The sequence below is a fragment of the Mus caroli genome, chromosome 10 (genome assembly GCF_900094665.2).
Source record: "Mus caroli chromosome 10, CAROLI_EIJ_v1.1, whole genome shotgun sequence".
Taxonomy (NCBI): domain Eukaryota; kingdom Metazoa; phylum Chordata; class Mammalia; order Rodentia; family Muridae; genus Mus; species Mus caroli.
The window spans coordinates 92,700,053-92,715,833 of NC_034579.1; the positions used below are offsets into that span (position 1 = coordinate 92,700,053).

Here is a 15,781-nt window from a genome sequence, read left to right on the forward strand (position 1 = left end):
GAATAAATCAAATAGATAATAGAATACTATTGAATAAAGAAAAACAGGGTGAACATGTGAATAAAATATTATCCATCATGTGCTGCCAGCATTTGTGCAAAACCAGTAATTGAACACAAGGAACTTAGTTCCTCTCAGCGTCCTGTTACTGTCTTGCTTGTGCACCCAAGCTCCCCTCTCCGGTGTAGCCGAGTTGGGCGCCGTTCTCTTTAAGGTGTAATAGAATCCTGATTGCATCGATCACCGACTCTCCTCCGCTTCGCCACCACCGATCACATCTCTCTCTCCAGGTCCCAACCCGCTTCCCGACACCAACCCGGTAGTCCGCTACCTCCGACGCTCGCGGGGCTCGCTGTGTGCGCGCGCGGCGGACCCCCGCGGCGCGCTCCCGCCAGGCCCTCGGCTGTCGGCAGCGAGCGCGCGCGAGCGCGGCGTCTCGGGGCTCGTCTGGCCACGCCTGGAGCGCGGGTTTTGATTGGGCCGCCGTTGTTGTAGTGACCGGGAAGCGCCCGCACTCCAGTCTGACGGTTCCGGGCGCCGCACGGTCCCCCCTCGTCCCCACCCCTCCCTGGTCCCCCAAGGCCCCGGGCGCCGTCCGCTCCCCGCATGGCCTCCGGCCTGGTAAGGTCCCCGCCGCTACCGGAGCCGATCATCCTTGGGCGGCGGGACCGGGAGGAGGGGAACCACGCCGAGCCTGGCAGGCCTGGGAGGTAGCCCCGAGACCCGGAGCTCCGCAGCTCGCTCAGCTCCCCGGAGCGGGACGCCGTGCCCGGGTTGAGCGGTGAGCGCTGCTCCCGGGGAGATCCGGCACTCCGGGCTGAGGCGGAGCTGGCTCCGGGATTCGCCGGCTGGGTTCCCGCGGCGCGCCTGCGTCAGAATCACCGGGGAGGTTTAAAGGGCGCGGGAGGCTGCGGCGAGCATCTGCCGCTCGGCGCGGTAGGCGGATCCCTCGGCGGCTCGCCCGGGTGCCTGGGCTAGGGGTTCCTCCCGATGGTGGGGACCCCTCCGGATGGAAGCTGGGGCAGTGCCCGAGCCTCTCAGCCAGGTTGTAATGCCCACGCCTCTCTCGCTGCCCGCTGATGCTGCGGGGTCCTCCTCTTCGATCCCGGGGGACAGGCAACGTTGACGTCTGATGTTGAGAGCTGGAATTCTGCACCTGCTTTCAAACCTAACAACTTTCCATCCTAGGAGGATCCGATTCTGGAACGTTCTTTTAAAGGTCACAAAGCTGCCATCACCTCCGCTGACTTCAGCCCCAACTGCAAACAAATTGGTAAGTTGTTTTTGTTTTTGTTTTTCCTTTCTTTCTTCTTTCCTTTTCTGACAGTAACCAAAGCTCACTTGGCAGAAAGCCTTTCTTCCATCCCTGCCTGAGTGAGCCTGGCGCGATGGGATGTACCCGGTCACTCTGGGTCCCTGGGTCTTTGCTGGGTAAGGACTCGACTGGTCCCGGCCTGACAGACAACTTTCGTGAACTAACCACCAGGAGGAGTGAGTGGGAAGGGGAGGGGTTTGTGATCGGCCCGAGGAGGGTGGAGTATTGGCTGGAGAGTTTGTGAAAAGTTCTGAGACGAGCAGGAGGAAGTGGGGACCGACCAGTTGAGCACCACCAGAGGCCGGGGAGCGAGGGGGTCTCAAGTGACCCCTGGGAAACTCCGGTGTCGGAAAGGAGCCGAGCGCCTACATGAAAGGAGGAACCTTCTCGGAAGTTCGCCCCTACCTGAGCCGGGAACTCCAGCTTCAGGATCCGCGGCGCTTCCCCCGCGTGCTGGCTCGGTGGCCGCGTCTACACACGACCCGTGAGGATCCGGATGGCCGTGAGGTGGACCTGGGCAGGCAAGAGCTGCCTGCTGCTGGCCCTTTTAACACTGGCTTATATTCTGGTGGAGTTCTCAGTCTCCACTTTGTATGCCTCTCCAGGAACCGGCGGTGCCAGGGAGCTGGGGCCAAGGAGGCTCCCGGACCTTGATACAAGGGAAGAGGATTTGTCTCAGCCTCTTTATACAAAGCCCCCTGCAGATTCCCATGCTCTTGGGGAATGGGGGAGAGCAAGCAAACTCCAGCTCAACGAGGGGGAACTGAAGCAGCAAGAAGAACTCATTGAGAGATATGCCATCAACATTTACCTCAGTGACAGGATCTCCCTGCACCGCCACATAGAGGATAAAAGAATGTATGAGTGTAAAGCCAAGAAGTTCCACTACAGGTCGCTCCCCACCACCTCCGTTATCATCGCCTTCTATAACGAAGCCTGGTCCACTCTGCTTCGGACCATTCACAGTGTTTTAGAAACTTCTCCAGCTGTGCTTTTAAAAGAGATCATCTTGGTGGATGACTTGAGTGATAGAATTTATTTGAAGGCGCAACTTGAAACTTACATCAGCAACCTGGAGAGAGTTCGCTTGATTAGAACCAATAAGAGAGAGGGGCTGGTCAGGGCCCGTCTAATTGGGGCCACTTTTGCCACCGGGGATGTCCTCACTTTCCTGGATTGTCACTGTGAGTGTAACATTGGTTGGTTGGAACCACTTTTGGAGAGGATCAGTAGAGATGAAACCGCAATCGTATGTCCTGTCATCGACACTATTGACTGGAACACTTTCGAATTCTACATGCAGACCGGGGAGCCCATGATTGGTGGGTTTGACTGGCGTTTGACCTTCCAGTGGCATTCTGTCCCCAAACATGAAAGGGACAGGCGGACGTCAAGAATTGACCCCATCAGGTCCCCCACCATGGCAGGAGGACTGTTTGCTGTCAGCAAGAAGTATTTTCAGTACCTGGGCACCTATGACACTGGCATGGAAGTCTGGGGAGGCGAAAACCTTGAGCTGTCTTTCAGGGTTTGGCAGTGTGGCGGCAAGCTGGAGATCCACCCATGCTCGCACGTGGGCCATGTGTTTCCCAAGCGCGCGCCCTATGCTCGCCCCAACTTCCTACAGAATACCGCGCGGGCGGCCGAAGTGTGGATGGATGAATACAAAGAGCATTTCTATAACCGAAACCCCCCAGCTCGGAAAGAGGCCTATGGCGATCTTTCTGAAAGGAAGTTACTGAGGGAACGGCTGAAATGTAAGAGCTTCGACTGGTATTTGAAAAATGTGTTCTCTAATTTACACGTCCCCGAGGATAGACCTGGCTGGCACGGAGCCATCCGCAGCATGGGCATCTCTTCCGAGTGCTTAGATTATAACGCTCCCGACAACAACCCTACGGGGGCAAATCTTTCGTTGTTTGGATGCCATGGTCAAGGAGGCAATCAGTTCTTTGAATATACTTCAAACAAAGAAATCAGATTCAATTCCGTGACTGAATTATGTGCAGAGGTCCCCCAACAAAAGGATTATGTAGGGATGCAAAACTGCCCCAAAGACGGGCTCCCTGTTCCAGTGAACATCATTTGGCATTTTAAAGAAGACGGAACGATTTTTCACCCTCACACAAGACTGTGTCTTAGTGCTTACCGGACAGCTGAGGGCCGACCTAGTGTCCATATGAAAACGTGTGATGCCCTTGATAAAAACCAGCTCTGGAGGTTTGAGAAATAGGCTGGCAGCAGAGCGCCTTCTCTCCGGGAGCTGACAGTAGCCTCCGGAAAGTCACCGTGCCCCAGGATGACTGTATTTTACCAGAAGTCACCTGGCAGCTGTCTGTAAGAACACTGGAAAGCCGTGGTTCATCTGGGGATATCACTCTGAAGCTGCGTACACAGAGCACCGCTGCTCAATATCTCAAAGTGCCTTCTTTGCTCTTGGGTTGTTTTATTTAAAGCTTTGTCGATATGGTCTCCTGCAACTTCTTAAAGAAAGCTGCTGTGAACTGAGATGCACAAAACACTGAAGTGTGGGTGTAGCTTAGCAGTAGAATGCTTAGCTAGCATGTGCAAGACCCTGAGTCTGACCCACAGCACCACAAACTACATGCAAGACTTAATATTTAGAACATAAAAGTCCAGACAAAATGGGGTATGATTCATTCTGATTGGTAAATATATTGCATGTACTTTTCTTTTCTTTTCTTTTCTTTTCTTTTCCTTTCTTTTCTTTTCTTTTCTTTTCTTTTCTTTTCTTTTCTTTTCTTTATCAAAACATGTGAATGTGTAATTAGAACTATTACTTTCTGATTACATTCTTTCAGCCAGCACATTACATTTTAGGTTTTTAAAAGCCAACTTGTCTTTGGTGAAATAAAAGTTGAAGAAATTTGATCTTGAGGAAAAGGCCTGGGGTTGATATATGTTTCATTGGAAGAGGGTCCTGGTCTTGAATGCAAGTTTGGAGGTCTTCTTTATTTTATTTTATTTTATTTTATTTTATTTTATTTTATTTTGAGATAGATCTTGAACTCCTGAGTCTTGCTTCCACCTCTCAAGTACTGGGATTGCAGGCATGTGCCACCACAGGAGGTTTGGAGGTCTTTTTTGGCAGACAGGTATCTCAGAAAGTGTGACATTCACCTTCCGTTCTCTGTAACCGTGAGCCCTTGGAGTGAACTGACCCATATCTCAATACCTCACATCACCCCACTCTGTAAGCTGCATTCTCCGTGAACTTGTTTGTGAGTAATGGGGCATTTTCTGATTGCACCTTCTTAGTTATGGATGTCCTAGAATGAAGCTCATTCAGAAGGCTGGGCCTCCCTTCTTCTTAATGCCTAATGGTTTGAAGTCAACACAAGTGAGACTTCCCCGTAGCTAACCCCAAATGCCTTTACTGAAATGTGTGAAACTGAAGAGGGCCGGCCCAGTTCTGCAGAGAGTGTTCGACTCCCCCCAGAGTGGGCGCTGACCTGGAAATGGAGAGGCTTCTTCCTCTTTACAGCAGTGGGGAAACTGTCTGTCTTGGTCATTGTTGATTGGTGCCTTGGAGCTCCTGGAAAGCACAAGGCAGAAGGGAACCAGGGCAGCTCTTACCGTGTGTGAGCAGATGTCTCAGCGGAAGGGGTTGTTTCTCTTGCTTGGGCCTCAGTTTCCTCTTCTGCCTCGCTGGGTTGGTTGGTGAGGATCCCTAAAGGTCGATTGCACCTCCCTCTGGGCCCCTCACCCCTGTGCAACTTGGAGAAGCACTTCTGTGTCTTTCCTTTTAACGTGGGTGGTGCTGAGCAGCTAGCTGGTCAGTTTCAGTCTGGGAGATGGAAAAGCGATTTTTACATTTGCTCAAGCTGAGCTCCCCTGAAGTGGTGAGTTTCTCCCAGGATATCATGAGAGCTAGTTTTCTACTCATTTTATTTTGACAACGGTTGGACTGACTGTGCTTTTTTGAAAGTTTTAAACTTTCAAAGCAATTCTTTTGACTAAGAGTATAAATATTTCCCAAACTAAATTATTTCAGAAGGACACGTTTTGCCATATTTTGACTAGTTCCCTACTAACATTTTATCCAGACAGCACAGCCCAAATTTTGGGAGTGAGTCTCAGGTTTTTGACTTTGATTTGAAAATGCATGCTCCATAGAGAACCAGCCCACAGGAATTCATAAGAAAGTTGTTTTCAGTGTTCACTTGTCAGGATGGAGAGGGGGAAAACTCTGAATTTCGGTAGCTTGTTTAGGGTGAGCATTTGAAAGCATGAAGGGTTGTGTGTTCTTGTGGCTGTTTTGTTTCTCACTGATTCTTAGAATGAAAATCTCTTACTACTTTTTTGTAAGTCACCCAGCATCCTTACAGTTTATGGACCACCTGGCTAGAGATTCCATGAGCAATGGTTGGCCCTGGGTTTATTTAAGGGAAATATACATAAATGCTCATTCAGGAGGAAATTCCCCAACATACATTCTCACCTTGCCCCACCTTTTTGCTGTTTGTTCTGGCTAGCCCTGTGTCGCATGAGAGAATTAAATGGATGCAATTTAGAAGGGACTATTGAAAATACTTTTACTTAGTATCTCTGTGCCCCTAGCAAAAGAGAGAAGAGGCTTTTGAGACTAGAGTCTTTCCTCCTGTGTTACCTGTCTCTCTATAGGTGGTTATGGCCCCTCGGTCCTTTTTAGGCTGGTAGTTTATTTCTGTCCGTAATTCAGAAGAATATAACTCAGAATACTATACATAATGAAGTAAACTGGAGTTGTGTTTTTATATGCAGACATGGTCCAATTTCATTCCAAACGCGCACCATAGTGAAACATGCAAGAGACGCTTTCACTTATTTCCAGTTTTTGGCCAGCCACCTAAGTTCTCCATTTTGCTATAGAATTTACATGTTTAGATGTTAGAAAAATGTTTGATGAGCAAGGAGTTTCCCATTCTATTGTTTACTTCATCAGTCCTGTGAATAGATTGGCTCCATGAGCATCTTAGCACTTGTTTTTATTTGTGAAATGGTAACAGAGTCATCAGAAGGGTCTCTTTAACCGTAACGCCTTGTTTGGAAGGGAAACTGTGGTTATTCAGCCAGTAAATAGTAGGCTCTTGCATGTGCACTGATGTTAGCGGATTGAAATATTCCAGGCAAAGGATTTGTTTTTAAGCTGTATACTCAGTTATTTTAATCGTCTCGGTTTTAATGAATAGAATTTAGATTTGACTTGTCTTTTGGAATTGCTGTTTTAACAAGATTTCTGAGTGGGCACAAAGCTGAGGTCCAGATTTCTGTCTTTTGAGCAGTGACTGTTTCTTTGTGTTAATGGTGTCTGTAATACTGGTGAAGACATGCAATAAAATGTATGCCTAATTATTTTTGCAAACCGATTCTGATGATTTTAGTCTATGGCATTAATGTTTCTATGTACACATTAATGGGGGGTGTGTGTGATAGTTCTATAACTGTGATAGTTTTACTTAACTGAAACTTCAGGCAGGGTATAAGTCGGGCTTCCTGCCTGACCATCAGCCCAGAAGGAAGTGGTGTTAGTGCTATTATGAATTACGAACAAACTGGAAGCGATAAGAATCTCTGGAGCCCATTTTGTCCACTATTCAAGGAAACAGTGGGTCCCTGAGCATATGGGCACTCCTCCTTTCAAAATCTTGGGCTGAATAGAAAACATTTGACCCCTAAACCATGCAGCCGCACCCCTTAATATAAGTGCAGTTCCTTTCCACAGGTAGCATGAGTGGTTTTTCTTTAATCTGAGACAGGGTCCCATGAGCCCCAGATGCCTTCAGACTTGCTCTGCAACTAAGGGTGACCTTGAACTCTGATTCTCTTGTTCCACCTCTTAACAAATTCCTTGTATCCTTGCCTCTCTCCAGTGAGATGTGTTGTCCTGAAGATGTTTATTCTGTGTACCCTGCTTGCATCAGATATATTGGGGCCCCATTCAAGGATAAGTATTAATATTTTAAGTACTTCTCTTGTTATTATACACAAAGAGTTTCTGTAAATGCCGGTGCTCCCTCTCTAAGCAACTTTTAAGTTTGTTAGTCAGGTTGTATCTCCGTGTTTCCATTCCATGAATATAAAGGGAAGAGTGGACAAATTGTACACAGGGTATTTTTTCATGGTTGTCAGGGCTTTGGAGAGGGAGGTTAGAGCCTGGGAAATCCCAGGCATCCCAAAAGAGAGATTTTTGTAATGCATACATTAATTCTGCAGCTCAGTATTATGTCAAGGGGGTGGGGGAGTCAGTTTATATCATTATTTCCTGGAAATTCTGAGGACCTACTGTCCAGCCCTTTGGCTAGAAGACAGAGAGTGCAAAAGAAGGGGTGAGTGCCTTGGTCACATAGCTGTACCCCTGGCAGAAAGATCCTTATTATTTGCTAATAATAATCAGGTACATCTTTTCCCTTCTGCTCAGTTTTATGACTTGCCCAGGCTAGGTGGGGCACAAATAGCTAAGAGGTGTCCCAGACCGTCTGCTCAGGGTTTGAAGTCATTTGTTTGCAGTTCTCTAACCTATTCAAAACGGGGAAGGGAGGGACTGTTGGTTTAATAATCCTTTAGTTCATGCTTCCGTGTGCGAGGTGGGACAGGTGTGCTAGAGATGCATGTGTACAAGAGAACAAAACAGATGTGTTTCTAAAATGATATGAGGAGTTCATAGTCCAGTAGGAAAGACAAATATGCGAAGGAAACCCACAAATCCTTGTGTGCCTGTCAACTATGACAGAACAGTCAGCGCTGAGGAGAAGGAACAGATTGCAGGCGGCAATCAAAACGGAGTACAAGATAAAGGAAGCAAGGTCCCAACGCAGGAGTCAACTATGGAGACAGCAGAATGGAGGCTGTGTAGGAAAAGACCAGGGGTGGGAAAGACCTTGTCTTAAGGAGAGAGGTAGGACAATGCCCAGAGAGGCTAGAGCCTGGGACTCGAAGGGAGATAGGTGAGCTCGTGGAACAGGCAGCCAGAGCTCACCTTAGCTAGGACTCAGTCTACAAGCAGCTGCTGGTGGCCCTACAGAAGATTTGCTGTTTTTGTCCCTGTGTGTCCTATGTCCCCTCGTCCCTACAATGTGTCTTTATTTAGGCAAAAAGCGTTTTGTGGTTATAATTTATGGCCTTGAGGTTTGATCATCTCAGTGGTAAATTCTGTTACAAGTACTCTTAGAAGAACACCCAGTAGCTCACGCCTGTAATGTAGCATTAAAAGGCTGAGCATGGGGCCTACCTGGGAAACAGTGAAATGCAGGCTCAAAAAAAACCAAACCAAAACAGTTATCAGCCAGGCAACGTGGCACACGCCTGTAATCATAGGGAAGCATTAAGGAGACCGAGGTGGGATCATCGAGAGTTTAGATTCCTGTGGACTACTTAGAGATACCCAATCCCCAATCCAAACAAGTCAAAAACAAAAACAAAACAGAACAACAACAACAAAAAAACCCAAAACAAACAAAGAGAGGCCAAGCTATAGGGAGCCAGAGGCAGACTGCAGGAGGCAGTCACAGAAGATGCACAGAGAAAGAGGGTATGGAGCTCTCCAGAGTCTTTGGAAGGGACTGGATTTTTTTTTTTTTTTTTCTGTCCACACCTTGACCTCTGGCCTCCAGAACTGCGGAGAATCAACTGCTGTTGTCTTAACGGTCTGAGTTAGTGGTACTTTGTTATGGCAGCCACAGGAAACGGAAGAGGGCTTGGGGACTCAGAGGGCTTTTACGATCAGATCTGATTTATGCTGCAAACTTATCTTATGGCTACTGTATGAAAACAAAGCAGATAGGAAAGCTCTTTAGAGCTGCTGTAGGACCCTCAGAAGAGGGTCAGAGGGTCGGTGCGCAGGACGGGTGTGCAGGAGGAGCGTGAACTAGACTTGCTGAGTGCTAGGAGATAAAGGAAGGGATGTAGTCATGGGAAGAAGCAGGAGAATGGAAGCAGATGGCCTATGCCTGGGTCCTTCCTAGCGCTGGGATTAGATCAAAAGAGATAGGCAAAGAATCGGAAAGCCTGCAAGAGTCACATCGTGGAAGATAACTCAGAAGGCACCGTCTATGGGGCGGTACATGCTGAAGGGAGGGGTGAGCGGGGCAAACAGGTGGTGAAAGTTCAGAGTGAGGGAAGGGCCCGTTCCTTTCCCCTGCCGCTTAAGTAGCTCACTATGGTCACACGCTGGACCTTGTCAGGAGCAACCCCCTCCATCACCTGCGCCACTGAGGCTCCTCACAAATGGGTCTCACTGTGCAGCCTGCAACACATCTCTCCCACACTCTCCCTGTTCGTTCTCCAGGCAAAAATCCAGCCATCCTGGGATTTCTGAGATAATATTTGAGCCAGACGCACACCATCCCACACACTATAAACCCATAACCACCCAGTTTACACAGATCTCTGGACAGCAAAGCTGCATGCAATCGTTAGCCATCCCCCTCAACACAGTCGCAAAGGGATTTAAAAAATGTATTTAAAGGGCGTGGATCCAGCAGGGAAGTGGGGAAGATTTGAAAGAAATAGAGGGAAGGGAAACTGTCATCAGAATATAGTGTATAAGAAGAGAATATTTAAGATAAAAGGAAACAAATTTTAATTACATTTTCCCTATGTGTATGTGATTTTTTTTTTTTTTGTCTGATTCTCCACTTGAATGCCTCACTTAGCAATTTGGCCTTTTACGACAATAACAGAACCCCTCCCCCACCTCATATGTTAATAGGGCAGATACTGGGGGGGTGTGGAAGCACACCTATGCACACCTATTTGTGGAGGCCAGAGGACTGCAGACAGCCTCAGGGGCCATTTCTACCTTGTTTGGTTTTGTCTATGTGATGTGCAGTGTGTGTGTGGCGTATGCACTTACCAGTTTGGTTATGTGGGTACATGTATGTGCGGCCAGAGGTTGATGTCAGGTGTCTTTTCTCATTCTGTTTTACCTTTATTTTTTGAGATAGGATCTTTCACTGAACAGGAAGCGCATTGACTTGGTCAGTATGCCTGGTTTGGTTGGTTGGTTTGTTTTGTTTTTTAAATGTGGCTTCTGGGGGTTGGTGAACCTAGGCCCTCATCTTTCCGAGGCAAAGTACACTGTATTGGGCATGCCAGCTCACCACCCTTAGGTAGTCCTTTTGAATAAACTAATTGGGATAGGAGTTGGAACAGAGAGTCAGCCATGATCCAAAAAGGGTAAACTGTGAACGGAAAAAGGCTTTCAGGAGACTTGGTGTCCCCAGGCAGCCATGAAGTTGGAATGGTTAAGGAGGCCTCATCTGTAAAGGAGATCACGAGTCCATGCTTCTCAGGTCACATTGAGGAAGGAGCTAAAACCTTGTGCAGGACCTTTAGCTAAGCAGATATGCAAAGCACCATGGGAGTGTAAGTTTACTCCATGATTGATGAGCGCAGAGACATAAGGCTTAGCTTCTGCTCATACCTGGAGGAAGCCAAGCAAGGAGCACGGAGGAACGTGTGTGTTTGTATCCTCCCTTTCTCCAGCGCCTGTCTGTCTGTCTGTCTGTCTGTCTCTTCCCTCCTCCTCCTCCTCCTCTTCTCCTCCTCCTTCTTTCCTCCCGTCCTCCCTCCTTCCAGCGCCTGTCTGTCTATCTGTCTGTCTGTCTGTCTCTTTCCTCTTCCTCCTCCTCCTCCTCTTCTCCTCCTCCTCCTTCTTCCCTCCCCTCCTCCCTCCTTCCCCCATCCCTCCCTCCCTCCCTCTCCAGGTTGTCTTTCCTAAAGTTTTGGTTTTTGTTTTACAGCACCCGCAGACCCTTTACACACAGAACTTTTGAGTTTGTTTTTCCTCCTCCAGGACAGAGAGCATTTCAGTCAGGGCCATTACTTAATGAAAGTGTGGTTCAGTGCTTGGGTAGTACAAACAGACTCTGAACATATTAAACTATTTACATTTATAGTTGCAGTTAGAGTACTGTGATTCTACAGGCCAGCCCTCGTCCATTTGGGTTTATCAATGTGTGTACCCGAGGATTACATTGTACTTTTTTAATGATTGACAGAGAAAGCCTTATCATTTCCGTGTTTATTTTTCCCTAAGGAAGGCAATCTGCTGCTCTCTGCTGTGGCCCAAAGGCCACTGAGATGCTAAACTGCAGGAGCAGTTCTGAGTGTGGGCCTGCGGACTTGTGCTAGCAAAGAGCTGAAGCAGAAACTGCAGAAGGGCTTCTGAAGTAATTGTGCAAAAGTCAGGGCTTTCAATCTGAAGGTGATTTGAATTAGCTGGCTCCTCTTGACTGTAGAATGAAAAGACCTGAGAGACCATATAATTCAATGTATAAAGATAGACATGGGTCATGGGTTAAGTAAGATGACACAGCAAGCAGAGGCGCCTGTCATGTAAGCCTGACAACCTGAGTTCGAGTCCCACGACCCACATAATGATGGAAGGAGAGAACTGACTCCAGAGTCATCCTCTGTCCTCCACACTCGTCCTATGATATAAGTGTCTGTCTGTCTGTGTCTCCCTCTGTTTCTCTCTCTCTCCCTCCCTCTCTTACACACACATACACACACGATGGTGGTGGTATTGGCGGTGGTGGTGGTAGTGATGATGTTAAAGACATATATGGATGTGGACCTCTTTAGAAGAATCTAGAATCTGTCCTCTGACTTCCACCCAGCAATAACTGTTACAGATTTATCAGAATGATGTGTTTATGAAAGCAACACGTGTGCAGTCAACCTGAATAGGGTAATTTCAGCACACAGTGTGCCCTTTTCAGACACTGAGCCGGAGTGTAAAACCCTAGGCTCTGTAGACTGAGCGGCACACAAGGTGAGCCCCACACCTTGGCTTTTTTCCTAGCCACACCCTCCCTCAAGGACAGCAGAGAAGTAGGACAGCAGCAGCTGTGGGTGCACTGGCTGAGCAGTTCCAGATGTGGAGTAGGACAGGCTGGGGTCCTGAGAACTTACTGAGCACAGCCTCAAAACAGTGTCTGTGTGTGGTGTCACTTCCTAGGTAACAGAGCAGGTTAATCTCTTTGGAGGGCAGAATTTACGGGACTCCAAGTACTTCTTAAAGCCCCACCACTGATGAACACTGCTACCTGGGGACTAAACTGTAGTGTAAGTTTCAGTAGGGACAGAGCTCTTAGTCATGAGTGACTAAGTTCTAACTTGATTAGAAATCATTAATGGTCTTTTGCACAGGCTTAGAATCTTTTCGTAGGCTTGGAATTATCAACATTCAGATGTGCCAAGACCAGGAAAGGGGACAGCGTATTTCTATATATTAACAAAAGCTCCCACGGCAGAAGAGTGAATGCTTGCCGTCCCTCACATACAGTGTGCATGAGAACAACACACGATGTCCACGAGCGCACAGAATTCCCACTCCCGGTTGTTGTCCTGTCCAAGGAGAGGGAAGTTTCTTCTTAGCATTCAGGTTCTGTATCAGCTCCTGATTTTACCAACTGAAAGGACACATGAGAGAATGTTAGGGCCCTGCTAAAACAGAAGAAAATGCCATCTAGTTTTAGAAAGTAATATTGTGTTTTGTTTCAGCTTTGGCTTTCTGAGACAGGATCTTGTGATGTAGCTCTGGCTGGCTTTGTGTTCCCAGTCCCCCTCCCTCAGCCCCACATGCTGAAAGATTACAAGAGTATGCCGCTATACACCTAGCTCTAGAAAGCAGTACTTGTGACAGATAACCCTGTAAGTTTTTGTCAACTGTATGATGAGGAGAACACAGGTTGACCAGTCAATGATACTGTGGCTTCGGGTGACAAACCAAGTACACAAAAGCAACAACAGCCCCTGCTGACCCTCCAGTTATTATGAAGAAACACACTTCCCAGTAGGTCTGTGATCTTATCCCCAAAGACAGCAGGGCTGGAGACAGCAATGCTTGACACAGTCTAGAGTCACCTGGGAAGAGAGAGGCTCAGTTGGAGATTTGTCTCCATCAGGTTGGCCTGTCCGTATTGCTATGGGGCATTTTTTTTTTTTTTTTTTTTGCTTGGTGGTTCATATGGGAGGGTGTGTGGTCTGTGCCACCCCTGAGTAGGTGGTCTTGGCTACAATAAGGATCAAGCTGAGCAAACTGTTGAAAGCAAGCCACTAAGCGGCCCTCCTTCATGGTCTCTGCTTCAGTTTGTGCTCCAGGTCCCTGCATTGAGTTCCTGCCCTGACTTCCCTCAGTGGTCAACTGTGACCTGGGAGTTGTAAGATGAAATAAACTTGTTCCTCTCCTAAGTTGTTCTTGGTTACTGTTTTATGACAGCAACAGAGAAACCTAACTGGGAAAACAAGACTTTGTTCATCTATGCCTGTCTTAGTTAGGGTTTTACATCATCAACCAAGGCAACTCTTATAAGGACAACATTTAATTGGGGCTGGCTTATACACAAGTTCAGAGGTCTAGTCCATTATCATCAAGGTGGGAGCACAGCAGCATCTAGACAGGCATAGTGTAGGCATAACTGAGAGTTCTATATCTTCATTGGAAGGCTGCTAGTGGAAGACTCACTTCCAGAGAGCTAGATGAGGGTCTTAAGCCCAGGGCCACAGTGACACACCTACGCCAACAAGGCCACACCTCTTAATAGTGACACTCTCTGGGCCAAGCATATACAAACCATCACAATGTCCTAATAAAGACTTTTCAAACAATGGATGGCATTTTGATAATGTATTTGTGTGTGTGTGTGTGTGTGTGTGTGTGTGTGTGTGTGTGTGTGTGTGTATAAGTTTTTCTTAGATTAGATTAGTATATTTACTAGCTAACATTTGCCTTAGCATCCTTCCTTGGACATTTTATCTTAAAATAGAGCAGTCAAATGGTGAATGCTGTAAGCTCTGACATCTTAAGTGATGTGGCACTGTTTACATAGGGTGTGGTTCCCTAGAAGTGTATGAAAGCTAATTCTAGGGTTACAGTGATATTCATATTTGCAAACTATTTTTATAATGGTGCTGGAGTTTACTAGAACAGTTCTTAATTAAGAAAGAAAATTAAGGGCTTGGCGAGATTGCACACATCCGTAATCCCAACACTTTAGAACAACTGGGAAGCAGGAGGCTCGGGAACTGAAGACCATCATTGGCTCATGGCAAACTTGTGGCCAGCTTGGGCTACCTGAGACCCTGGAGGGTGAGGGCTAGGGATAGAACAAAGGAAGGAGGGAATTTAGGAGAGAGATTCGATGTTGGTATAAGTATTAGTATGAATAGTCTTGCTCTTTGTTGTTCTTTGTTTGTTTGCTTTTTCAAGACAAGGTTTCTCTGTATAACAGTCCTAGCTATCCTGGAACTTGCCATGTAGACCAGGCTGGCCTCGAACTCCCAGAGATCTGCTTACTTCTGCCTCTGTAGTGCTGGGGGAAAAGGTGTGCACCACCATGCTTTGCTTTCTTTTCTGTTTTAAATAATTTATTATTTATTATTGTATTGGCACTGGTGTTTTGCCTGCCTATATGCATCGTGAAAGTGTGGAATCCCCTGGAGCTGGGTTTATAGACAGTTGGGAGCTGTCTGTGGGTGCTGGGAAGTGAACCCAGGTCCTCTAGAGGAACATCCAGTGCTCTTGATGACTGAATCATCTCTCCAGCCCTATTTAAAAAAAAAAAAGTTAGTAGCTTTTATGTTTTGTTTTCCTAAAATGTAAGAGAAAACGTGAAGTATACCAAGCTACACTTGTGACTGAAGCATCTTTGTTGCTGGCATATCATACATGGTAGACGTCACTTAAATCTGATTGTCTAGTCTAATCTTCTAGCCGTCTGACTGAAGTTAAAACATCTTCCTGGTCTCTAGGCAGGTACATACTCTCTACTTGACACTTGCACTTATAGCTCATTAGCTTCTCCAGTCTACTGCATCTGGACAAACTTTTCGTTCCCACCCCATCCTGTCTCTAGACCAGTGGTCCTCAACCTGTGAGGTACAACCTGGTTGGCAAACCTATCTCCCCCAAAAATTTACATTATGATTCATAACAGTAGCAAAATGACAGTTATGATATAGCAACAAAAATGACTTTATCATTGGGTCATCACAACATGTGGAACCAAATTAAAGGGTCGCAGTGTTAGGAAGGGTGAGAACCACTGCCCTAGGCCCCTTTTATCCTGGTCTTTCTTGTCTCATTAAGTAGCCTTTGGGTTTTCCTGGGCTCGTGGTCCCAGGATCCTTCTTCTTTTCATCAAATCCACTAACAAACCCCATAGTTTCTACCCCTCCAATTTCCACAGCCTCAGACCTTTTAAGATCACCGTCCCATCCAGACTGCATAATGGTGACCTTGGAGTCGGTTTCTTTCTTATGCTTCCTCCCTGTTTTCTGTGAGATATACCTGTTGAAGTAACCCTAGAGGCAGAAAGCTTCACCACCAGGAAGTCACTGTCAGCTTCGAGTTACTTGAGATTAGTAATTCAAGGAGGAAAAGTGTTTCGCCTTCCAGCTGTGGAGGTTTCTGTTGGTGCCCGAGTCACCTCTGTCACTTTGGGGCCTGTACTAATGTGA

At 47.1% G+C, this 15,781-nt stretch overlaps 2 protein-coding genes across 3 annotated transcripts in view; both read left to right on the forward strand.

The window, feature by feature from the left end:
• Positions 1-481: 481 nt before the first annotated feature.
• The window catches only part of Poc1b (POC1 centriolar protein B), a 99,086-nt gene continuing 83,786 nt past the window's right edge, over positions 482-15,781 (forward strand). The window contains exons 1-2 of one of the 2 annotated variants that reach the window (XM_021174527.1): positions 482-621; positions 1,189-1,273. In XM_021174527.1, coding sequence (XP_021030186.1) covers positions 607-621; positions 1,189-1,273 — 100 coding nt within the window. In that variant the 5' untranslated portion in view covers positions 482-606. The remainder of the gene's footprint in view (positions 622-1,188; positions 1,274-15,781) is intronic. The other variant, XM_021174528.2, reaches the window with a different exon arrangement.
• On the forward strand, positions 1,554-6,732 carry LOC110303431 (polypeptide N-acetylgalactosaminyltransferase 4). Its single transcript, XM_021174526.2, has one exon. It carries the CDS (start codon positions 1,812-1,814, stop codon positions 3,546-3,548), a length of 1,737 nt encoding a protein of 578 aa, XP_021030185.1. The 5' UTR covers positions 1,554-1,811; the 3' UTR covers positions 3,549-6,732.

Coding starts and splice junctions, on each gene's coding strand:
- LOC110303431 (XM_021174526.2), top strand. CDS start 1,812: ATGGCCGTGAGGTGGACCTGGGCAGGCAAGAGCTGCCTGCTGCTGGCC.